The sequence below is a fragment of the Polypterus senegalus genome, chromosome 10, assembly GCF_016835505.1.
Source record: "Polypterus senegalus isolate Bchr_013 chromosome 10, ASM1683550v1, whole genome shotgun sequence".
Lineage (NCBI taxonomy): Eukaryota > Metazoa > Chordata > Cladistia > Polypteriformes > Polypteridae > Polypterus > Polypterus senegalus.
Genome location: NC_053163.1, coordinates 125,378,156 through 125,403,442, shown reverse-complemented (window position 1 = coordinate 125,403,442; position 25,287 = coordinate 125,378,156). Strand labels below are relative to the sequence as shown.

General features: G+C 36.9%; 1 protein-coding gene across 2 annotated transcripts in view; it reads left to right on the top strand.

The window, feature by feature from the left end:
* The first annotated feature begins 222 nt into the window (after window positions 1–222).
* The window catches only part of ammecr1 (AMMECR nuclear protein 1), a 146,136-nt gene continuing 121,071 nt past the window's right edge, over window positions 223–25,287 (top strand). The window contains exon 1 of one of the 2 annotated variants that reach the window (XM_039766530.1): window positions 223–1,487. In XM_039766530.1, the coding sequence (XP_039622464.1) occupies window positions 796–1,487 (692 nt within the window). In that variant the 5' untranslated portion in view covers window positions 223–795. The remainder of the gene's footprint in view (window positions 1,488–25,287) is intronic. The other variant, XM_039766531.1, reaches the window with a different exon arrangement.

Here is a 25,287-nt window from a genome sequence, read left to right as displayed (position 1 = left end):
CAGAAAAGTGTTCATATTTTAAAGAAATGTCATTTTAGTACTTTATAACATCGGGTGCAGTTTTCCATGATCAAACTCGGAGTGTCATGTAAAGATTCAGAAAGTAACCATCAAGAAAAAAAATCAACCACAAAAAATTGTGTTTTTTTTTTTTTTAAGACCATCAAGCCCCCTCCTTGCAGCCGCACGTCTGAAGCGCACTGACGCCGCCTCAGCAAGTGGAAGTGCGAGGCTTCTTGAAGCCGCATCTCCTTCGGAGGAAAGCCTGAGCATGAAAGTCGGATGTTGTGTCTCCTGAAACCACCGTAGGACGCCTCATGACTTGCGACCAGACGAAGACAAAGAACATCGATAAAATGAAATAAATGACAAAGGGGGGAAAGGCAAAAACCATCATCCGTGTATGTGCGCGCGCCGCAAGCCAGCCGAAGCGTGTGCCGCTCGCTCCTACGTACGCTCCTTCCATCCCCTACCCCCACCGTCTCGCTGGCTGCCCTGCTGACGGTGCACTTATTCGCCTACCTTAGCCACGGGCTCTTCGCAAGTGGCGATCAGAACGGATGCGTTTCTTTTTGCTCTGCGCCCGACACACGGAGCGAGATACCGGCGTCGAAGAACGCCGGCTCTCATATCACGGCTGCTGAAATCGCCATTTGGATTGTATTTATTATATGTGGGGTATTTTCTTTTTTCTTCTTTTTTTTGAATGTGTCTGGCGCAGAAGAAATAATTTACATCAAACGCTGGCACAGGAGTCAGCGGTTCAGTGACGGGAACACGACTAGGGTCAATCGAATGAGACACCAAGACCAGGATCGCCCGGCACTGCGGCTTATTTGGCATTCTTGTTGCTCATCAGCCTTCACAACGCCAATTTTTCACTACAACAAGGATTCCTCGCCGCTTACTCCGGGTATTAAATTTGGGAAAAGAGGGAAGGTGGAGCGCTATCCTCTGTACGTGCTGACGAAGTGGGATTTCTACGTCTGGTCAGCGTTTACCCCCGCCCCTCCCGCAGTGACGGTGATGGGTCGGAAGCGGTGTGTCGGTGCGGATTGTTCCAAGATGGCGGCCGGGTGCTGCGGGGTGAAGAAGCAGAAACTGTCGGGGTCCCCCGGCTCGGGGTCCTGGCGGAGCGGGAAGTGGGGAGCCGCGACGGGACACTGCGGCTCGGACTTGGGTATCGGCTCCTCCTCCTTCTCGGCGGTGGCGGTGGGCAACGTGAATCGGGTGAACGGCCTGGGGGGTCCCGGAGGCAGCAATAGCAGCACTAGTAGCACGAACAGCAGTAACGCGCTGTCCCCGACCCCTGGAGGCTTTAACCCCGCCGGCCTCTCGCCCAACCTCAGCCCCGGACCCGGCTCTGGCAGCGGGGGCAGGAAGATGGTGGTTTCGGCGGAGATGTGCTGCTTTTGTTTCGACGTACTTTATTGTCATCTTTACGGATACCAGCCGCCTCGGACACCCAGGTTTACCAACGATCCCTAGTGAGTAGAGCGAAATAATTGCTGTTGTTGGAGGGTGGCGTTACGGGCACCATGTGTGTGAGTCGGGGTGGGGTGTCCAGGGTGGGGAAGGACTAGGGGCCTCTCGTAATTCCTCTGTAAAGTGGAAAGTGCCATGCGCTTTACGGGGGATGAGTTAACCCCGGGACAGTTAAATGTAACCTGTAAAAAAAGTTTTCATCCCTTCAGGGTTAACCTCAAATGAATAACACAGTAGGATCATGTATTGTCTTACTTTGAAAAGTAATAGAATCGATTGTTCGCCTAAACTTTGTGTCCCATTCTGTTTTGTTCTCCCCTCCCCACCATCGTGCTTGTGTGTACGGTACGCTTATGCTAGAGAGGAAGTAAACACTTGTGAGACAAAGGCAGACGAGTTGTCATTCCGCACGGAGGACACCCTTTTGTCGCTCTCCGGGTCGGCACACGCGCAAGAGGCTCCGCTCCGAGGGTGCAAGCGAGGCTACCACTCGAGCGAAGAAGTTTGCAGGCACCTTCGTTCAGTGCGCTTGTCGTTTCTCTTTAAAAGCTGCCCGCCCTCCTTTGTTCTACTGGTGCCGACGAGCGTGACCAGAAGTTACTCGCGCTTTTCTTCTCTCTCTCACTCTTTGTGTTTGTAGTGGGGCGGCTCAACGTCAGTGTTTATCTATTAAACAGAAAAAGAAATCACGAAATGTGTTCCCGAGAGAATCTAAGGTTTTAACTAACTGGACTGGTCGCGGATGCTCGCGTTAGCTTATCTGTTGTAAATCGAGTCTCGTATACAGAGGTGCGGTGTCAACAAAAATCCATTTGTGAGTCTGGTGACAAGGGGCTGATGAGAGAAGGGCGGTGTTCAGCTCTTTGTGTTAGGTCGGAGCGAAAGCCTGAAGAAGTACCGCAAGTGAAGTCCACCCTGTATTGTGTTTAATGGCTCTTCCGAGTCAAAACATGGCTGGTGGTGGGTCCGCACAGCTCGGGGGTTATGTCATTGAGCGCTCCGTCAGCCAGATCCATTCCATACTCTTAAGAGTCCACGACTACTTTTTCCTCATAGTTTTTTTTTTTTTGGTCGTGGCTTTTTTCTTGATATAGCGTTGCCCCCAAACTCTTGATTAATTTGGCGTAAATTATAGTATGGTCCATAATGCTGTTATTTCCCAGTTTCCAGATTAGTTGTCAAGCAGGAAGTGCCCAGGCCCTCACATTTTCCCTCTTACCTGGAGTGTTAAACATTACCACTTGAATCTTTGTATGTGTATATATTTTTTGAAATTGGGTAACCTTTAAATTACACCATAGACATGACTTTATTTTTATTATAGATTACAGTTCTTCAGTCATTAACTTTTATATCTTTTATTTTCTCTAAAGTCACGTAATTACGTCTGGAATGTTACATATTTAGATAGGTCTTTGTCATTGTCACTTTTACAAAGGAACAACGAAATTAAAGGTGCAGTCGACTCAGTGTAATGCATGCTAAGCTTGGTGGCACCAGGGTTAGCAGTACTCATTTAGTGCCCTAGAGTGCTGGAGTTGAGTTCCAGCTAGTTAATATGTGTGTTTATATCCAGTTTGTGTTGTCAGTTGGTCTGTGAGGGCACAGGTAAATGTTGCTCTTCATCCAGGGCTGGTCCCTTACATTGGATCCAGAAGATGGAGGTGACTCATCATCTGTTGAGAACTAATGACAATCATGTGGTGGTGTGACACTGCTCTAAGTATGCTCTATAAGATACATTTCCAATGTATCTTATCTTATATGTATCTTCAATGTGATTCGTTTGTTTCACTTAAGTATGCTATGTAGTTTGATTGGGCAAACAACTTTTCAGAAGTCCTCCTCATAACCTTTGTGTTTTATTGTGTATGTTGCAAAGGGTATTCCATACTGTTTCTCTGTCCATTTTTTTTTTCTTTCAGCCTTCACACTTCTCCATCAAAGTAATGTTTTTTCTTTTTCAAATCATTTACAGTGGAATAGAACATGTATACCAAAACACTGAAATTGATTGTTTTTTTGCCAAACAAATGTGGACGACTAAAAATACCAATATATTTAGTGTTATTCTTTGTGCTTAATATCTACCGGTCAGGCTGTGGCCCCTGTGACCATAAATTGGATTATGCAGAATTAGAAATGTAATACTGTTTTTATATAATTTAAACCATCTGTTACATTAAATTGCTAGTTAGTTTTTGATCAAAACAGCCACAATATAGGTAGCTAAATATAATTTGAGAAAAATAATTGTTTAAAGTGCAAACATTAATTTATATACCACATATCTGTGTTTTTCAACCACTGGGTTATGACACATTTTTGAGTCATGGCCTGCTGCTGGAGGGTCGCGAGTCCCTTTTTTCTTATAGGGACTTGTGACGGATTACCTAAACGGCATTGCCGTGTGGTACATTTTTGCTCCAAGCTCTGAAGTGCTCATTTTGCAAAGGCCAACACCCCGTACCCACCAAGGTGGACACGTACATAGTTTGTGACATCAAAAATGTTGCGAAACATGTTGATTCATATTATTATTATTATTTTTTTTAGAATAAAACAAGCAGTGATGAATTATTCTAAAACAGAGTGGGAAAGGAAAAAATAAGTAACTACTAATTCTTGCCTTGTTATGCTCATGGTTGGACAGCTGAATAATGATAATATGAAAAGTTTTTTTTTTTTTTTTTTTTTTAATAAGAAATTTGAAATTGTGTTTTACACACAAATATAAATGTGATGTCATGATTTAGCTTGTTAAAATTTTACTGTTCTTTATTTTCTTATTTTTTTTGTTGTGCATTTTTTTTAATACCAGCAAGTAGATGGAAAATAAACTGAGGAAGCTATACCACTTTCCCATTATAATTTACACCTGTATCTTCTATTGATTGTTACAGTTTGAGTGCAAGAAAGGGAGACAACACTTTTATCTAAAATTATGAAAACAAAATGAACAGACGCTCAGATTACTTTTGAGGTATTTCAACAAAACTTTCTACACTCCATTTGAAGAAGGAACTTGTACAACATTTGTGTAGTTATGAAATGCTTTGAATAGTGATAACTGTTGAAAGGCACATTTTAACATTTTTTATTTATTTTTTTAATACCAGCAGTAATATCAGCAGTAATGCACTCCTGCTCACACTGCAGCTTGATTCCATTTTTTTCCTCAGCTATTGTCTTACATACATCTGATCTTTTTAAAATTGTGTGAACAGGAAAAAAATGAAATAAATAAAACTGGAATTGGAACTCTTCAGATCTTCATATTTAGAACACTTCTGTGGTATTAAGTCAATTGTAGACATGCACAACTTGAATGTAATTTGTTTGAAGGCTTCAGTCAGAATTGCCCCAAAATGTACACTCCTCAATTAATATACTTTACTGTTTATGCATGTTTGTCATAATTCTCCAATGAACTGTGCATGCCATTTGAAAGAAAGTGAGGGGCATATTTAATTAGTGTTTGGGGCTGCTGTTGGCTGCCAGTACAGCCCAGTTCGTACTAGTTGTTTTATAGAGACAGTACATATTGTGAGTATTTTTTTCTGAAAGAGTCTAGTGAATAGACATTAACTTAAGTAACTGAACATCTTTAACATTCTGGGATTGTCAAAACCCCCCATATCTTGCTCCCTGGTTCGGTAGTCCTGGCTCCTCTTGCCTTTTCTCAGGTATCAGCATACAGATGCTCTATGTCCGGGATAAACGTGCTCAAAGCAACAGCTACAATCCTTCAGTTCCTGTTTTTCTTCATTGCCTCATAAGTTGATTTTGCAGACATCCTACATTGAAAACAATGTTTAGTAGGGTAGGAGCCAGTGTGGTGGTGATATTCTTGGTGCTTTATTTGGTTGCATCTGAGAAATTTGTCTTTAGATTTAGCATGAGTGGGGCACCGTCAGTATAGTTTTTTTTTTTTTTTTTACACACTCAGATTTATTAGCAAATTTAATGTAATTGTGATAATTTTAAGATCAGTAATATTACCTTTTTGCCAATTGAGTGATTATACTGTATTCTATAGAGAGAGAGAGAGAGAGAGAGAGAGCACAGTACAGCCTCCAATTTTAGCAAGGAACAACTTAAAAATTGTTAATGTGCAATTGTTAAATGCTGGATTAGTTGAAAAATTAAAACGGTAGTTTGTTTTAACACAGGTATAGCACTATTGTTAAATATTTGTCACGTTTTTGTATTAAATAAGTAAATTATGGATATTAAAATAATTTAAATAAAATTGAACTATAACTCAAACATTCCTTTTTATTTTCAAAACAAATGTTAATTTTTGAAAAACCTGTCATCAGCACCTCTCACCAGTCAAACATTACATATGTATGGGAATGTTAAATTGGGGTCCTTCTGTATAAAGAAAATCAAACAAAAGTAGCATGTGTATATAAAATCAAAGCAGATAATAAAATCTTAAATGACAGTAATTTAAAATCAAGAAGTTAATGTAAATGCAACCCAATAGTTCTGTTGTACAGGTACGTATAAGCATTAACTCCAACAGTATATTACAACGAATATATAAAACATGCACAAGAAATATTAAGATGCTAACGCACTGTTACATGCTGCTGCCCTTGTTATATAACGAGATAGAAAACAAGTAGAGCTCCATCCAATCCAAAAAGAACATTCTGTTTAAATACTTCTGAAGTTTTGTTAATGCTTACAAAGTGTCAGCACATCATCAATTGATTATCTTTTAACAATATAAGATTTGGCAATACAGCAACACCAAAACCACCATGGTATACACACTGTTTACTTTCAGCATTTATATTATAGAGTATTCACTAATTGCTAGATGTAGCTTATGGCCAAAGCTCTTGAGTCAGGTTCAGTTATTGGTAGCAACGGTGTTTCTACATTTGCCCTGTTACTTGTAATCATGCAATCTTCTTCTCCTGCTAGGTCATACCAGCTAGTGCAGCTCTTGGGCCTTGAACGGTTATGTCTCCAGTCTTGAGGAGAGTGTGCTGTTTGCATGCATCTACCCACTTTTCAGCATAAATCCTTAGTCAGTGTAATGTACCATTATGCTCAGCCATGTTTCCACAGTTTTACTCAACCACAAATCAGTTGTGATTGCATAAAGCCCCAGTTTTTTCAGATCAATTTTAATTTTTGTTTGATATTTGCAATAAAGACAGCACAACTTTCAAAGAATAATTGTCAAAGGGGATAATAAGTAATTTTTTTAAAATGTTAATTGTGCACAGTTTTAATCAAAGCATGGGTTTTGAAAATATGACTACCATTATGTGGTTTTTGCCTTTGATAGCCTCCTGGGCTTGGACACGCATTATAGTGTAAACAGGTAATAATTATCTGTGTTGCAGACCTAATGTCAGTGGGGCTTGCTGCTACTCCCTTTGCTTTCATTCACATACTGGACTATGGGGTTGAATTTTAGATGGTTGCCTACAGTTTTACATTTTTTTCGATCAGCCTTATCATTTTTGAAAATAAAATAATGCTACATTACAGATCATTCTTTTCATTCTGTTAGTAAAACATTTAAAAATGTCAGATGATTTAAGTTCAACACTACATACCCTGAAAAAAGCATATGCAAAAAATAAAAACAATCTGCTTATGAGATTAGCAAAATGTAATTGAATATTTACTTTTATGAAATTTTCATAAAATAAGTTGAATAATCTTGAATGTAAATTTCTTTAAGTCAATAAATCCTACAAATAGGGAGGATTACACTTAATTTTGTGCACTGTAATACTCATCAATATTTTTGGAGGTTGCTGCAAACAAGAGAATTTTGCACTTTAAGGGATTGTAGTCATGTGGCGAGAGTACCTCTGATTTGTCAGTGCGCTCGTACTTAGGAAATGTATCACTGATGAATTTACAATGCCCATGTGTCTGGACAGACCAAAAATGATTTCTGATTTCCTATAATTTGATTTCTCATAGAGTGGGAGTATGAAATGGACTATAATAATTTCCACTTTCGTGATTAGTATGTTGTGGCAGCTGTAATTATAAATGCAGTTAATATACACAATTGTGTAGCCTTACTTTGAACAGCCATAAAATCAGATATTATGTAAAAATTCAGGTTGAGTAACTTTTAGCTGTAGTGTGAACATAATTTATGACTATAAAGTGTTTATAGAATAAAGATAACCAATTAAACATGGAATTTGACTAAATTGCCAAAGATGGTAGGAAGGAAAACATGGAGCCACCAAAGGTCCCCAGATGCAGATAATGTCCTCTGCTGTGGGCTGCTGCTTGGCAGTAGATCTTTTAATTGTAACTAGGTGACTTTCAAGTTTAAATCTGTTAATCATTTTTTATTTTTTTCACACAGTATTAAAGGCAAGCCATGTCATAAAGTGTTTTTGAAAGCAAATAAGGTTAAAATATATGTTAGTGGTATTAAATGTATTAAAGTGTACAGTAGAACACTGGGCAGAATGAATTGTTTCATGTATTTTGAACAGATCGTTCTAATGTGCTGTCACTTGAGAGCTGAATTTGTATCTGCCCATGTTTCAGCTCATATTTATTTCCTACATTTTTTTTTTTATTCTTCTGCTTTGACTGTGTCATAGTTACGTTGCAGCCCATAATCCTAATAAAAAAATTAAAAATGGATTGATTGGTCATGGGGGCTGGAAGTAACCCACGATTAAGGGTATGGCTATACACAGATAACAGAATCCATTGAGTACCTTGGTTTTGGTTTACGGTTGTAATATGTTTTTAAAGTCTTTTTTTGGCAGTTTTTTAGAACATTAGAACACTCGAGACGAGAACAGGCCATTCAGCCCAACAAAGCTCGCCAGTCCTATCCACTTATTTCTTACAAGAAAACATCAAGTTGAGTTTTGAAAGTCCCTAATGTCTTACTGTCTACCACACTACTTGGTAGCTTCTTCCAAGTGTCTATCGTTCTTTGTGTAAAGAAAAACTTCCTAATGTTTGTGCGAAATTTACCATTAACAAGTTTCCAACTGTGTCCCCGTGTTCTTGATGAACTCATTTTAAAATACAAGTCTCGATCCACTATACTAATTCCCTTCATAATTTTAAACACTTCAATCATGTCACCTCTTAATCTTCTTTTGCTTAAACTGTAAAGGCTCAGCTCTTTTAATCTTTCCTCATAATTTCAATTTAATTTTGTAATTAACAAGAAAACTATAGTGCTTCTCAGACAGAACATTTGAGAGGTGACCATTTGAGTCATTACATTTGATTAAAACCAAAGTGTAGAAAATGTAAAGAAGAGGCAGTACAAGCAAAATACATGTGGCAACAACATATCTGTGTGTGCACAAATGCAGCATAAAAGAAGAATTTTATTTGGTGGCTAGAACTGTTGGTCACACCTGAATGGATTTTTAATAATGCCAGCATGCAGATGTTCAGCAGGGTATGGTTAACTTTATTTTAAATATGTGACTATGAATTTTTTTATTTGAATTGTGAAATTTCTATAGAAAGCACAATTTGAATCTGAATGCACGGAAAAGGACAACTCTCAGGTTTGGTTTTTGCCCATTTCCTGTCATTGTAGTTAAACTGAAACTTATAAAAAAAAATCTGTATCTTTTGCATTTTGCACAGTCATACAGGGACAGGCTCTGGCTCTCTGTAGTTTTGTTTATTAAGATACTTCCAGTATCACTAGTGAACAATCAGGATGCATTATCATGTATTTAAATGTACATATGTTTACTTATTTGGATATCTTTACCCAAGGAACTTATGACATTTATGATGCAATTGGTTACATTTCTTTTGGTTTTTCAATTGGAGCACAGGCAGGTCAAGTGAATTGCGCAAGGTCACACTGTGTCAGTAGCGGGGTTTGAAGTCCAAAGCCTTAACCACTACATTACACTTCCTGCATATGTATCCCACAATTATTTTGGGGTTGGGAAGTAACTGAAACGAGGCATTAGGAAAACCTTGCACTCATAATTATTCTTACTTACACTGGGACAATTTATGCGGTTTATAAGACTTGTAGACTTGCCAAGGGTTTAGTTTTTTACTGTGGGAAGAGACATGAGTTTGCAGAAAGAACAAACTTGAGGGTCAAGGGAGATCTTTTATTTTGTATCTGTACCAATCTTACCCACTGTGTACACACTGACTTACTACCACCCCTCATATTTTGCACATGTCCTGTATAAATTTTACCATACAGGTCAAATTCCGTTACAACAGAGCCTAAAAGAGACCTAAAAAAATATTTCCTTGTAATGAAAATTTCGTAGTAATGAGATTCTCACTATAGTGCTTTCTTTAACTTGTGTCCAGGCATTTGCAATCATTTCAATAGATTCTTACACGTTAATTTCATCTCCTCCTGCCTACAAGTTATGCTGATGAGAATTTTTCTCAGCATTTCCTTTGCAATAATACACGTACAGGGTGCGAATGATGCCCAAATCCAATGGCTGAAGCACTGCCGTGCAGTTGGGTGAGAGGAACTGAACTTGAACATTTTCTAAATGTTGAAGCATGCTGTGAGCAGCACAGTTATCAATCAGAAGCAGAATCTTCCTTTTCTTCTTCCTCTTATTGTGAGGTGCCTGAACTCTTTTGGGACCCCCAACGAGATGACACTGAAGCGCATCCCAAAGCGTGATTGCCACGTCTGTGGAAGATTGCTTGTCACAGTGTTGCAGCGGACCTCCGGAGAAGCAAATCCAAGCTGATCGCCATGAAATGCCTGTCGTCGATGGGTGATGCAATTAACATTATAATGCAAGGAACAGTTATTAATTGGCCACTAACCTGACCACGACCCTGCCTGACTGCTGTGTCTGTATTTAGGAGAGTGGTAGATCCCGCTACAATAAATAACCGTGCTGTTCCTGTTTCAAGCTGAATAAAAGCTGTTTTTACTAAAGTACTGAGACTCAGCCTCATGTTTTGGGGTGCAAGACAGTGACTCGCGTGTCACAATATCCTTGTCAAGTTGTCGCAGCCATTTTCCCAAAATGTCTTGTCATCCAAGCTTGCTGGTTTGCTTTATACTCGCAGGGAAGGAATGTAACACACTTAAAACACAGAGGACTGGTCGATTTGCCAATGATGAGAGGATTAACTGCTTTTTCGGCATCTTCAAATGCAGCAGTTTGCATGCGTTTGCGCTGAGGCCCAATGTTTGCAACCTGAGATTTTTCTTCTATTTTTGCCTGGTCTTTCAAGAAAGTTGACGAAATTCCAATTTTTTTTTTTTTCTTTTTGCCGGAATCGAGAACTGCAAAAGTTCCAAGTTTTTTTTTTCTATTGTGAACTACTGTTGTTTTTTTTCGTGTCTGCCATTATTATAAGAGGGTGACAATGAATTAAATTCCAATGGATGTTTTTCAAATGTTAACGAGCAATAAGCAAATGGTATCACTGAAAACCACAGAAAACAAACACCGCAAAAAACATAAGGAAAGTTTGAAGAGAGAGAAAAATTTATAAAGTTTCTGTTCGGGGATCGTTGTGCACAACTGAGCTGCAACCACAGGACTAACAGCTCTGTGGATGATTCATTCAGGCATTTCAAGGTCTTTTGGGCACTTCATTGTAATGAAAGTACCTGCTGAATGTATTTCGTAGTAACAAGATTTTTATAGACTCTGTTGGGACCGTAAAACACTTCGTTGTAATGAAAATTTGGTTGTAAAGATATTTGTTTTAATGGAATTTGACTTGTATTGCATTTTGTGAATTCTGTCTGATAATGTTGCCAGTTCTTGTATCTTTTGCATTCCATTTTTTTTTTCATGCCTCTTACATTTTGGGGCATGAATATATATGTTTTAAGAAAAATAATAAAATGAAGTAGTTGGCCACATTTCGCCTCAATAAAAAGGTCATGGAATTAGTATTACTATTATAGATTAATATTGTAGAGAATAACTTGGGGTAAAATGATTTGAAAACTCTATAGATATATTCAGTTCAATGTGTGAATTGGTTTGAAGATCCTTTATCTAGCACTGTAAACACTTAAACTGGTATTGTGTAAAACACTTGTAATTTTAAAATGCTCTTTTGTGCAAATCATTGTGTGTCCCGTTAGGCTGCTGTAATTAGATGTGTGCCCGATAATTAACTGGTAGTTTCAGGTCTTTGAGTATTTAAACAAACAGGTATTTCCTTGTAGCCTCTTCTTGTCAGCTGCATTTTTAAACACAGATAATGTAATAGTATCATTTTCTTTTTAAATATTGTGATACTGAGATGTAACACGTGTCATTAAAGTACATCTGCGGGTGAAATGTCATCACATTGTAGGTCTGGCTTATTCATACATGACTAATGTGACCTAACATTAGCCTTTTTTGTTATGTGATGTTCCACTTGGCTAACATAAAAGAACCCACACACACACCTGGAGAATTAGTAATCTTTTCTTGGAAATTGATTGGGCTACTGATCAAACCTACATTACTGAAGCAAAAGGCAGGAGTGCTAATCTCTGCGTCATCAGTCCGATCCTATTTATTTGTAGAAATCAATTTACAACGTCTTTATTCAAACCATAGAGGTTGGCTCAGATTGTTGTACTGTTGCCAAGATAGAAATTTAACTCAAAAATAACCCTGAATTCCAACAAATACATAACACAAGTTAGAATTTTTGAAAAACTGACTAATAGCACATATTTGAAATTCTAAAAGTTGTACATTGTGCTTTTTGAAGTTTGTTGCCTTTCATCTGTGCCTATGTGCTGTTAGTGACTCCTGAAAGGTGCTGACAGTTCACTTGCAATATTCAGCTAATGATATTTGGAAACTCTTCATCTGTGTCATTTTGGCTTCCCATTAGTCTCATCTACGTCTTTATTCAAGGTGCACCTCTTCTGCCAATCATCTTAAATCTTTTGCTTTTCATTGTTAAATCAAAACAGCTTATTTCTCCTCACAATATGCCTTTTCCTCTCCATTTTACTTAATTAAGGGTAATTTTTGGAAGAGGTATACTTGTGCATAAAATAAAGTCCAGTAAATAAAATCCTTTTCAGAAAGGCCAAGTTTTTACAATACGTGATCTCAACAAACACTTGTGCTCTGGTATTTTGTTAGAATAGCCTCTGGTTAAGTCAGTTGTACTACCTTTAAAAATTCCTTGCATTTTTCTTCTAATTCATCTGTTAGTGTTCATTTATGCAGACACTAGGATTTACACAGTATCAGTCTCTTCTTAGAATTTATGCTTCTAAAGCAGTACAAGTAGCTGACTTTGTTTAGTTTTTTTTGTTGTATACAAGCCCTAGTTTGTTCTGGATCTTTGATCCACTGAACACTAGTATCATGGATTAGATGTTAAATTAGAGCTTGGATTTATTTCTCTTTTCATTGCTGATCTTTTCTAGTTTATCACAAAATTTAAATTAGGAAGTCGTTTGGAATTGTGTGATTGGAAATTATGGTTGCTGAATTTAAGATGTAAATAGTTTGCTGCTATAAACCTCTTTCTCAAAAATTGGTATAATCTTTTGTCACAGTGGTTAGTTGAGGTGATAAAGAAATCAGTGCTAAGATATTATTCTGAGGCCTGGGCTATGAAATGGTATTTTTTATATTAAACATTTTTTTTACATATTTCAAAGTGCCGAATTAAGTCACAGTGCAGTATAATACCTATTATGTTCTCTGTTAATAATTTGACTGAATTAAAGCTAGCATCATACCCCTATAGAAAAATGTGTCAATCTGTCATACCTAATAAGAAAAAACGGTAACACTTTACATTAAGTATCCATAATTACACTGTAACTACTATGTAATTACCTGTACAGTGTAACTGAGTTATTACACCGTATGTACTGTGTAAATCAAATAAACATTACAGTTAATTACTGATTTGTCATTATTATTCCACTGTTTGTATAATTACGATGAAACAATTTATCACTGATCCAAAAACAAGTGTACTTGCATAGTTACATTGTATCTGTACTTCCAAATGTAATAAAAACATCAGGGTATGTAACTGCAACTATGTAACAGATGTTCCATGGTCTGGGCAATTGTAATGGAGAATTGCAGCTATAACTGCATAGGTTTTCAATGATGCAAAATGCATTGAGTTGGTGCTGAACGCATTGATTTCATACATTCAGTCATTCATTATTTAAACTTGCTACCACTGATACAAGGCTGAATTTACCTCCAGCTCTGGTTTAGTATCCTGCCCAGACGGATGATGTCAGAGTGCACCGCTTCTCTTGGCATGTCAGGTAGACAGTTAGATTATGACATTGGCTACACTTACATTACAAGCCTCTTAGCTCAGTTCTGTTTTTTCTTGCCAATCTTGATGATTCACATTAATAAGTACAAGTGACCTGTAATCTAACTGTAATGTAAATTTATCTCTCGTCTGAGGCAGCACACATGCACACATTGATACTTTTGTGCACAAGTCACCTGCGTCACCAACAAAAAAAAATCTTATTTGTGAGACGACTTGTGGTATCAAAACTGACAAAATGAACGAGCTAGTAGCTAGTGTATACATCATATTTTGCTCTGGAGGTCATTCAAGTTGCATGGCTATGAGTCGGATACATATCTGATCTAGGGCCTTGTATGAAAGTGACTCGGATCTGATTTGAAAATATTGGATTTCTGTGTCCACACAGCTCTGAAAACATCAGATTTGTGTCACATTAAGATACAGCCTGGTAATGTGAATGTAGCCTTAGAGTTTCTAATTTTACATAGCTATATTTCTATTTACTCGTGCAAATGCTGCTGAAGCAGTAAGAAAACTTGATAGCTCCAAAGATTTGTGAATTATTGGGATGCTTCAATCTGTTTTTTAGAACCAATTCAGTTCACTGCTTTCATGTTAGTAAAATTGGCTGATGCTGATTTGTTTTATTTATGTTTTATGGGTCTCATCCAGGTGGTTTGGAGTGTGGTGGGTGCGGCAGCGCGCTATCAGTGCATTTTCCCAACCATACAAGTTTTTAATACTAAGCTCATGCAGAACTGGCAATTTAGAAGCCTTATGTTCTATATTAAAGTGATCTTCTACAATTAAACTGAAGACCACAAATATTACTTGTTCATTTTTTTAACAAAATTAAATTCTGTCACCCTATTGTTTAGTTCCTCATCTTATTACTAAACTTTTTTTATTGTACAAACCAATATTCTGCTCAAATTTGAGTTTTTACTCTGTTTACCGGAAGTTCCCAGAGCAAAATGACACACGTGATTCCTCAAGTACTGTAGTACCTTGTGTAAAGGAGCACTACATCTAAACTACTATAAAGCTTAAAAGAGCATATTCTGTAAAAATCATGTTTTGAGATTAGCTAATTTGCAGATCACTGATCGAGTCATTTGGGGTGACATTATTTAGATTGGAGGCCAGACAGTAGGAGAATCTCTAATGATTAAATAGTGGGTGGTATACTGAGTTTAATGTACAGTATTGAATACAGTGCAGATGTTCACCAACTGAGAATAAACATAACTTACAAAAGAAATCCTGTTTAAATAACTATTAACGTTTCAAGTCAAGTGGTATGGATACATTGTCTGCACATTAAGTTTACACAAGTTTATTTCTGCAAACCTTATATTAAAAGACATCTAGGGAGAGATTCTGTGTTGAGACACTACGTGACATTTCAGAGTTAACTCATGTGACATCTTCTCACCTTCCAGCTTTGTGGATTCCATGTTAACTTCTGGTCCCAGTTTGAGAGGAACTGAAGGTGACTTGTTTTGCTGTGTAGTTCACCCAAATATGCTTACATTGTTTTTAAAATAAATGTAACATTTTAGGCATGTATTGCATTAATCTACATAGCTTACACGTAAAGGTGACTTTTCTGACATATATTTTTGTTTTATGTTATTAAATGAGGTAAAAGGTTAATGTTGTCTTAAAACTTAGGAAATTTGTGCAGTTTTCTTTTCTAGGAATTGACCCTCTGGGAGGTGCCACTTAGAGATTCCCCACTTGGAAACTGTTATTTTCTATGAATTCTTGCTGACTTCATTGCACATGAACTCAGCAAGAGAGGCAGAGCAAAACAAAATATATCTACTATGAAAGGGAGCTGCTTTCTGTGTTACCAAAATGTATTGATTTATTATTTAATTTATAAATTTATAATTTTATTATTAATTTTGAGTGGTAAGATACAATACCTCAGGTAGTTTGGATGTGGAGGTAGAAAATGCATGCAACTAGTAGGCATGAGGCATCAGTGGAAAGTAGTTAAAATCACACTTTAAAATGTAATACTTAAAACAAAAAAAACTCCTGAGTACCATTGTCCCATACAAATAGTTGTGGATGAAAAAAGAGCAGAAGCTTCACGTTAGCCATTAGGTATTTGACTCGCACTCCTCCTTTATTAATGTAGCTTGCACTCAATAAAATGAAAGGAGGATATAAGCAGATTGCTTTGAGCAAGTATCCCTGTGTTATTCAGGTTGGCTGCGAAATTGAAATTCAAGCCCTTCCCACAGGATCCCGCTTTCTTAAAGGTACATCCGAGGAAATGCATACGGTGGCTTTTTATGCAGAAGGCTGGCATTATTTGTCTCAAAATCAGAAAAGTATTGATTACTTTTTGGGTGCAAGATGGAGAAAAACCGTGGAGTTGTGAGCCAAAGAATACTGCTAATAATAAAAAATATACAAATAATACCATATGTAATTGAATTTCAATATTAACATCGACTTTAAATTTAGTAGGCTATTCTAATATGTATATATGTAGCTTTAAATGACCTATATAAATTAATTATAAAATTTTATTATGCATTTAAGATTTCACTACTTCTACTCAATAGTAATGATAATAAGATGAAGTGCTGCTGTGCCTTGGACAAAAAGTATTGCTGTTAAATGAGGTGTTAGTGGTGTGGAGATTCAACTCACTTCACAGAGGTGATTTTCTTTTACCTTGTTTGATTACATATGTTTGTGGAAGCAAACAAAATGCCACCTCCTATTATTTCTGCCTGTGCGAGTCCTTCAGTCAAGGAATTCTTCTGTAATACAAAAATCATCTTCAATTCCTCATGAAGAATTTAACAACTGAGCAGTGTGTGGGATTGGCGTTATCCTATGTGGTAAAACAGAAATCGCATGTTGGTTTTTGCTTGTTAGATGTTCTTTTAGTTTAGGCCAAGTGTCACGTTAACATGACTTATGGTTGGAAATGGCGTCAAACTTGTTTAATGCAATTGCTGATATAGTTGCCTGAGGATATCAAATTACAAACCCAGGAATCGCGGGAATGACAAATTACTAGGGCTGCTGTGATCGTTTTTTTTAGGACCAATCCAATCACTGATATCACGTTACTGGGTTGCCTGATTCCAGTATTGATTCAGATTTAAAAAAAAACAAAAAAACTAAACTTTTACATCAAGCTCCTGCATAACGAGAGGAAGTCTTATGTTCTATATTAAAGTGTTATCTTTGGTATCTTTATAAATTAAACTATACACCACAGGTGTTACCTGTTTTTTTTAACTAATAGTTTTATTATTTAGCTATATTTTTCAGTGACTGTAATATTACTTAATCCAATCAAACTCCCTTAAAATACATACTTTTTATTTAATATGTAGAGAAAATATTTATTCATAATACATATTACATTAAAGAAAATAAAATGGTTCTCATAATTACATCCTGTTGTTGTCAAACTTGTTCTGTAATATACTTACCTAAAACAAAGCTTAATAAAAAAAAAATAGTTGTAACCATTTGTCTAACAAAAATATACTGCTCAAGAAAATTAAAGGAACTCTCTTTAATCAGAGTGTCGCATCAAGTCAGTGAAACTTCTGGGCTATTGATCTGGTCAGTTAAGTAGCAGAGGGGGTTGTTAATCAGTTTCAGCTGCTTTGGTGTTAATGAAATTAACAACAGGTGCACTAGAGGGGCAAAATGTGAGATGACCCCCAAAACAGGAATGGTTTAACAGGTGGAGGCCACTGACATTTTTCCCTCTGCATCATTTCTGACTGTTTTTTTCACTAGTTTTGCATTTGACTACGATCAGTGTCAGTGTTGGTAGCATGAGGCGATACCTGGACCCTAGAGGTTCCACAGGTAGTCCAACTTCTCCAAGATGGCACATCAATGAGTCAAGAGGAGGTCAAGTGCATCAGAAATAGTAAACGGTGAATTAAAAGGTACAGACAATGAAATAACAAATGCCCTAAACTTACATTTTTCTGAGGTGTTAAAAAGTGAGGAAGTGGATAACCTCCCAGAGGTAAAGGGGACTACTAAGGAGGTACTGGGGGATTTGGAAATTGTAGAGGGAGAATTACAGTGCTCCGATTAAATAGGCTGAAATCAAACACATCACCAGGACCAGATAATATTTACCCCCTAGTTCTTAAGGAGGCTAGTGAGTACATATATAAACCCTTGACACACATTTTTAGGAAGTCCCTGTGCACTGGAGAGATTCCAAAGGACTGGAAAATGGCAAATATCATCCCATTATATTAAAAGGGTGACAGGACAGATCTAAGCAACTGTAGGCCAGTAAGCTTAACATGCATCACAGGAAAATTAATGGAAGGAAGTATTAAGGATAAGATTGAGCAACACCTGGCAAGAGCAGGAGTTATTCTGAAAAGTCAGCATGGGTTTAGAAGAGGGAGGTCGTGTTTTACTAACATGCTGGAATTCTGTCCAGAGGCAACAAAAGGAAATGATCAAAGTGGAGCATACGATATTATTTATCTTGACTTTCAGAATGCATTTGATAAGGTGCCACATGAGAGGTTGGGCATCAAACTAAAAGAAGTGGGAGTTTCTAGATGGGTGCAGAATTGGCTCAGACACCGGAAGCAGAGGGTGATGGTGTGAGGAACTTTATCAGAATAGGCTGATGTTAAGAGTGGTGTTTCACAGGGGCCAGTGCTAGGTCTGCTGCTATTTTTAATATACAGTATATAAATGATTTGGATAGGAATGTAAGTAACATGCTGGTTAAGTTTGCAGATGTTTCCAAGCTAGGTCAATTAGCAGATCATTTGGAATCTGTTATATCATTACATAGGGACTTGGATAGCATACAAGCTTGGACAGATTTGTGAAGGATGAAATTTAATGTTAGTAAATGTAAAGTATTACACATAGGAAGTAAAAGGAGAGAAGGATTTAAGTCATAGTGGACTCTAAGTTGTCGACTTCCAGGCATTGTTCAGAGGCCATTAAGAAGGCAAACAGAATGTTAGGTTATAGAGAACGATATGTGGAGTACAAGTCCAAGGAGGTTATGCTCAACCTTTATAATGCACTGGTGAGGTCTCATCTTGAGTACTGTGTGCAGTTTTGGTCTCTAGGCTACAAAAAGGACATAGCAGAACTAGAAAAGGTCCAGAGAAGAGCGACTAGGCTGATTCCAGGGCTACAGGGGTTGAATTATGAGGAAAGGTTAAAAGAGCTGAACCTTTACAGTTTAAGCAAAAGAAGATTAAGAGGTGACATGATTTAAGTGTTTAAAATTATGAATAGAATTAGTACAGTTGATTGAGACTGTTATTTTAAAATGAGTTGATCAAGAACACATGGGAAAAGTTGAAAACTTGTTAAGGGTAAATTTCGTACAAACATTTTTTGGGTTGGTGGGGAGGGTATGGGCTGGATGTGGAATTAGAAGAGGATTTTTTTTTTCTCAGAATGTCACAATCGAAGTACGTTTTGTCTGTTCTGTTAATCTATCATTGCTATTCCAAAGAAGGAAAATGTGGAAAGACACTTTCGAACTGTTCATAAAAACTACGAAACTGACTTCCTTCTGAAAAGTGATCTGAGAAAGAGAAAGGAGAGGAAGCTTAAGTTGCAGTTAATCGGTCGTCCGTAATTTTTCACTCTGCTAAATTCAAAAGCAAAGGCAGACGCACCGACACATCGTTCCGGGTGAGTCACTAGATGATTAAGTATAAGAAGTCCTTCCAAAATGGAGAGATGATAAAATAGGCCTTCGTTGAGGCAGATGGCTAGGGAGAAATTCCTGCTGAGATTTAGAGACCCCTGGCTGGAGAAAAAAGAGTTTCTCCTTGTCATTAAACATGCAGAATACAAGCAACTTAATAACGATCAATGGCTGCTAGACTTGGCTTTTTTTTTCCAACCTGACCAACATGTTGAATGTGATTAATTTACAGCTGCAATGAAAAGACAAAACCATGGTCAATATGATTAGCTCAGTTAATGCTTTCAAACGAAAAATGCAACATCTGTCCTCAAAGCTGCAGCACCCTGATTTGGGGAACATCCAAAACCTTGCATCACCTGGAGATGCAATGGAAGGTGAATGCGCAACATGACAGCATACGCTACACAGAGCAGATTGAAAATTGTCTGTCGGACTTTGACAGACGGTTTCAGAACTCAGCTTTAATTGACTTTATACATTCAGGAGTGACTTTATATATTCCGACGCTGATGTTATATAATCGGGTTTTGGTGTTATATATTCTGAAAATCATTATATTTGCTTGTTTGACACCCCATATAAAGTATACTCGGTATGTGTCTGTGTAAGTCTGCTTCACTGACCTGTTTACAGGAAGTTCACAGCAAAAAAAAGATGCACAGGCTCAACTACCATAATGTGTTGTGTTAAGCAGCACAATAATTAAATTACTGTAAAGATTATCTGATTATTTTCAGATACTGAAAGAAACGTTTTCTGCTAATTTACCAATCACTGATCACATTTCCAGCACAGTTTCAAATTTCCAAAGTATCATAAACTCTCTCCCGATAAACAATGACATGCTACATGACTGCGCCAGCTCTGTACAAATCCTTTATAGGTACAGCAAGTTTAGCCACAGTCTTTATTTTTTTCTTGTTTTCTGCTCTGGTATGTTACATTAAACATGAGAATTGGGATGCTCTGATCAGGTTTTTTAAGGCCGATTTCATGCTACTTGATCGGCTGATTCCGATACTGAATATGATTGGATTTTTTTTTTTTAAATCAATCCCTGTAAAAAACTTTTTACAGTAATCTCCTGCATAACCAGACAAATAGAAGTTTTATGTCCTATATTAAAGTGTATTTTTATAATTAAACTATAGACCATATGTGTTAACAGTTCAATATATTAACAAAATGAATTTCTGTATGCTTATTGTTCAGTGACCAGAAAATACTAAAATAACATTTTGTTAAAATTCATACTAATAAAATGTGTACAAAATACTTACCCATAATACGTATGGCATAAAATAGAGTGCTTCTCATAATTGGAAGCTGTCACACTGTTTTTTTCTGTAATGTATCTAACTTAAGCAAGGGTTAATTAAAAACTACTTTTCACCATTTCTCTAACAAAAGTTATATACTCGCACTGTCAATTAATTGATATTGGCAGTTAAATGCAGTTTAAATGTAAGTACACACACAATGATTTTAAATTGTTAATTTCACTATAGCTTTTTACTGTTCAAATATACATTTACTATATTTATACAGGTATGCCTTTTTTTTTTTCTTCAGTGTATGATGTAGACATTTGAAATTCTTGAGGTGTAATTATAAAATGTGGATTGCCATTTTAATTATGTAGTTCTTGTTTCTTACCAAAACTTGTGCAGTAAGGCACACTACAACAAATAATAAACACATTGTTTACTAAGCAGCAGTTTCAAATTAAAATTGTAAGCTGCTGCATTTTTAACAACTCAAGTGGTGTCTGTTTTAATTTAAAGGACAAAATAAAAAGATCTGAATTTATTAAAGAATCTTTTCTTGCTGTTTGTCTAGTTGCACAGGAAGACTTCTCTGATTACTTTTATTTCTGTTTATTACTGCAATTTCTTTAATTTAAAGGCTAATATACCAACTCGCTACTCTTTGTTTACACTACAGGAAGTTTGCTGGAGACGTGCTGGCTCTAGTACCTTGCATAACGGAGCACTGCATCTAAATTACAATAAAACTTCCCATGCAGGGCTATTAGTTAGGTCACCTCTTAACTAGTCCTTTAGTATTTCTTAATGGGAGGTTAATTCTGTGATGATGAGAGCCACTTTTGTCATCTGCTAGTGGAACTTAGTTGCTGGTTGTTTAAAATTTAAACATCAGGCATGCTTTAGTTAGTCAGGATTGGAGCAAACAAAGTGTTCACTGGGCAAGTGTCTTGTAACATCTATATAATTTTTGTAGAATGAGTCCTATAATGTGAAGTTTGTCTTTCTTTACATTCTCTTTGATTGCAGTAGGTTGTGCAGCAAATCAGCATCCAAGTGTTCTTGTCAGCTGCAGGGTAGGGAATTCATTGCATTAAAATTATATCTTGCTCTGTCAGCACATAAGACTTGTGTAACATATGTTACACGTTGCTGTTTTGTTATCACTGCCATTATCGATGAAATGTTCTCTCACCGCCCTTGTATCTGCCATTCATACTGCACATTTTAAGTTAGCAGTGAATCAGTCAGCTATGTCACTTTCCTTGCAATTATAAAATCATATTAGAAGTAATCTTGGTATTTTTTACTGTGATGGTGAATTGGTTGATACCAATATGACAGTCAATTTATTTTTGGGCATCTTTTTTTAAAGGACATTCTGAACAAAAAAATTTTAATTTTAGATGACTGTTAAGCATAGCTTTAAAGAGCACTAAACCAGGAAAAGGTACACAAAATATTGAAGTGATTGTTAGTGTAAGGAGTGGTTTCATCAAAACCCTGTGCTGTTAGAACTGCAATTTCACACTTACTGATCATTGGCAGTTATGAAAGAACAGCAGGACTTTATGACCAAAACATTTCATAGCAGCAGTCATCGAAGTCATGTTATAAGAACAACACAGATGTGGCATGTATGTTAGGGTGCCAAGCAGGAGGTTGTATGTAAAGCATTCACTCACTATAGGACATAAGTACACACTGGGGGATTCTTTTTCATGTGCCAAAAAATAATTTGACTAAAGTGAATTGAATATTTTAGTGCAAGTTTTAAGTGGTATGTTTTGAGGACAAAACAGTGAACTAAATCACCTTACGAAATACCATCAATGTGAAAAATGATGGCATCAACATTAAATTTTGATGCTGATTGGCAGGGCAAGAGCACTTGTCAGGAAAGAAAGGAGAAGGATTTTAGCGAAACACAGCAGGAAACCCTACTGCCCTCTATAACAGAGGCATCAGCAATGGAAGTTTGCCATTAAGTTGCAGCTGTTTACACTGTCAGACCTTATGCATGAGAATTTAGTTAGCTTTGTATATTATCTGAACATTTTTTTCCCTCCAAGTCATCTTAAAGGAGATGAATGGTTACATGAAGAACTGTCAGACAAGAAAAGAAGCAGTCCTTGAATCTTTATATAGTGTCAGTCACAGAGTTCTGTATAAATTATTCAAGGAGGGGTTTTAGAGCATCAAAATAGCAGTGAATAACAAGATAATTTAAATACACAGTAAATTGCACATAAATATAACATTAGGAATAGAGTACACACTTTGAAAAAAGCAACTTGTATATATTGGTAAATGATGACAGGTTAATAAACAGCATAGTAGAGTCACTGTCCAATTGATGGGTCTTGCCCTGAAGTCTGTTATTTGAGTCAGTATTCAAGAGTAAAACATTTGAACTTAAAAAAAATCATATTCATTTGACTGTCATTAATATGAAAATGTATTTGAATATATCAACAAGCTGTGTTCATAATGATGATTTAACTAAGTTTTCTGCAGAATTGTACTGTTAAAACAATCAAGGAGCTTTTAAACCCTTCTGCTTGCAGAAATCTGTCTTAGCTTGGAACAAAAGAGCTGTAGGGATGATTTTTGAAAAATGCATCCCAAAAGGACTTGTTCCTTTATCTGGCAAAGAGTGCATAAAACTGCATAATTGTTGCAGAGCAGTCTTAATTTGAAGAGCAATTGGGTGCTGTTTCTCATTGTACAAGAAAGCTATGTTTCATCTATGGCAATGGAAGCCTTTCATTGATTTATCCATCTATCTATCCATTTTGTTATCCCACTAAACCACTTTAGAGTAACAGGAAATCCAGAGCAATTAATAAATAGTGTGAGGAATGATTTTAAGAAGTACTGAGAGATGCTGTTCGAGTTTGTCATTGAGTTACTTGCAGTCACACGCCCTCCAATTAAAAAATATACATGACCAAACACAGCCAAGTTGCGTGGCTATCTGAATGGAGAATCTTGTAAGTTCAGAATGCAGATCATCAAAAATGCATCAGAAAACACTAATTGTGTTATGCAGACCACCATAAACCATTAGTGTGTTTGCTTTCAGTATGTGGCAGCCATTGGGTTATAAACTAAATAACACAGATGATTGCACTTAATTTTAAGATCCTAATGTGGTGCATTCATTTGTTGTGGATAATGTAAAGGCAAGGTTTCTACATTTAAGCAATGATCTAGTGGACCTAAAAGCACATGCTTGCTTGATAGAGAATTTCTTTCATCATTACTTAGAACCTTTGTGATTGGTTCTTTAATCACCTTCCTTAAATACATTTCATTAATCTTAAACACGCACCACCACATGCAAATCATAGTATTAAAAGTACAAAGCACACCATTAAAGTAGGTTAATGTATATTAAATATAATCAGCACCTCTCTAGTTCAGAGAGCTTCAAAAACCAAATACCCTTTCTTCAAATGCAGAATATTAATATGTTGGGGAAAAACAAAACAAAACAAAAAGAGGCAGTAGACTAGCAGCCCATCCCAGAAGGCTAACAGTGAATTTCTGCCAAAAACCTGATACTTTCCACTTTTACACAATAAAAGACATTACTTTGCCACTGAGTCATGAAGAGTGGGTTTGGATTTTTCCAGTACAGTAGACCCTCGCGAAATCACGGTTCAGAGTTCGCGACCTCAGTCATTTGCGGATTTTTCTTTGGAACCTAACTAATAATTGTTAAAGGAAATTGCAAATATCCTCCACAGTTTTTATGGCTTTTTTGTGGCAATACTGAACTGTAGAGAGAACTGCAACTTGGTATGGTGAAAGTAGCCAATAGAGTTTGAAACTGCAACTCCCATTTGTCCCTGTAATGGCTCTGATTGGTCTTCTGCTGAGGGTTCTTGGGCTGTTGAGGTCAAAGGATGTCAGTGTGGCTTTTAAAAAGGGGGCCGGTGACCAAAAGCAAAAAGTTTTTGTAATTTATGTTTCAAGTTCCTGTCTGCCTGCCTTCTGTTGGGTTACCTGTACTTATTAATTTTGTCTTGGATCGTTTTGTGCATCTGGATTGTCTGCCATGAGGACTGTAAGTGGATTCATGGCCATTCTGCAAAGAAAGGAGCGCTCCTGAACCCGTCCACCTGTCTTCACCATTTCAGAAACTACCAGTAGGACTGTCTGTACATTCCCATTCAACGTGCGGATCTCTGGACTATCTATTTTCATCATTACATTTCATCTGTTGCCATTTTTCATGAACCTTTTCATGATTTACTGTGTATGTTTGTGCTTTGTTGTATTTAATGTGCAATTGCCATAAGGGGAACAGGGGTGGTATCGTTGTTTTCTTATTTAATTTGTTTTCCTTACATTCTTCATTTGCTGTTTGATTACCGGTTTGCTTTGTTTTTGTCTCGTTTGTGAGTGGCCGCTTCGGGTCAAGGCTGGAATCTCCACCATTAAAATAAATAAATCACCGTCTTCTCGATTGCGGCTTCTCGCTCGAAGCTATGCTTACTTAAAAGCCTGAAACCGTACCTGTCCTTTTTGGCTGATTGCTTTGTCTCCTCCCCCAGACCTGTTGGGGGTTGTTTTCCCCTATAT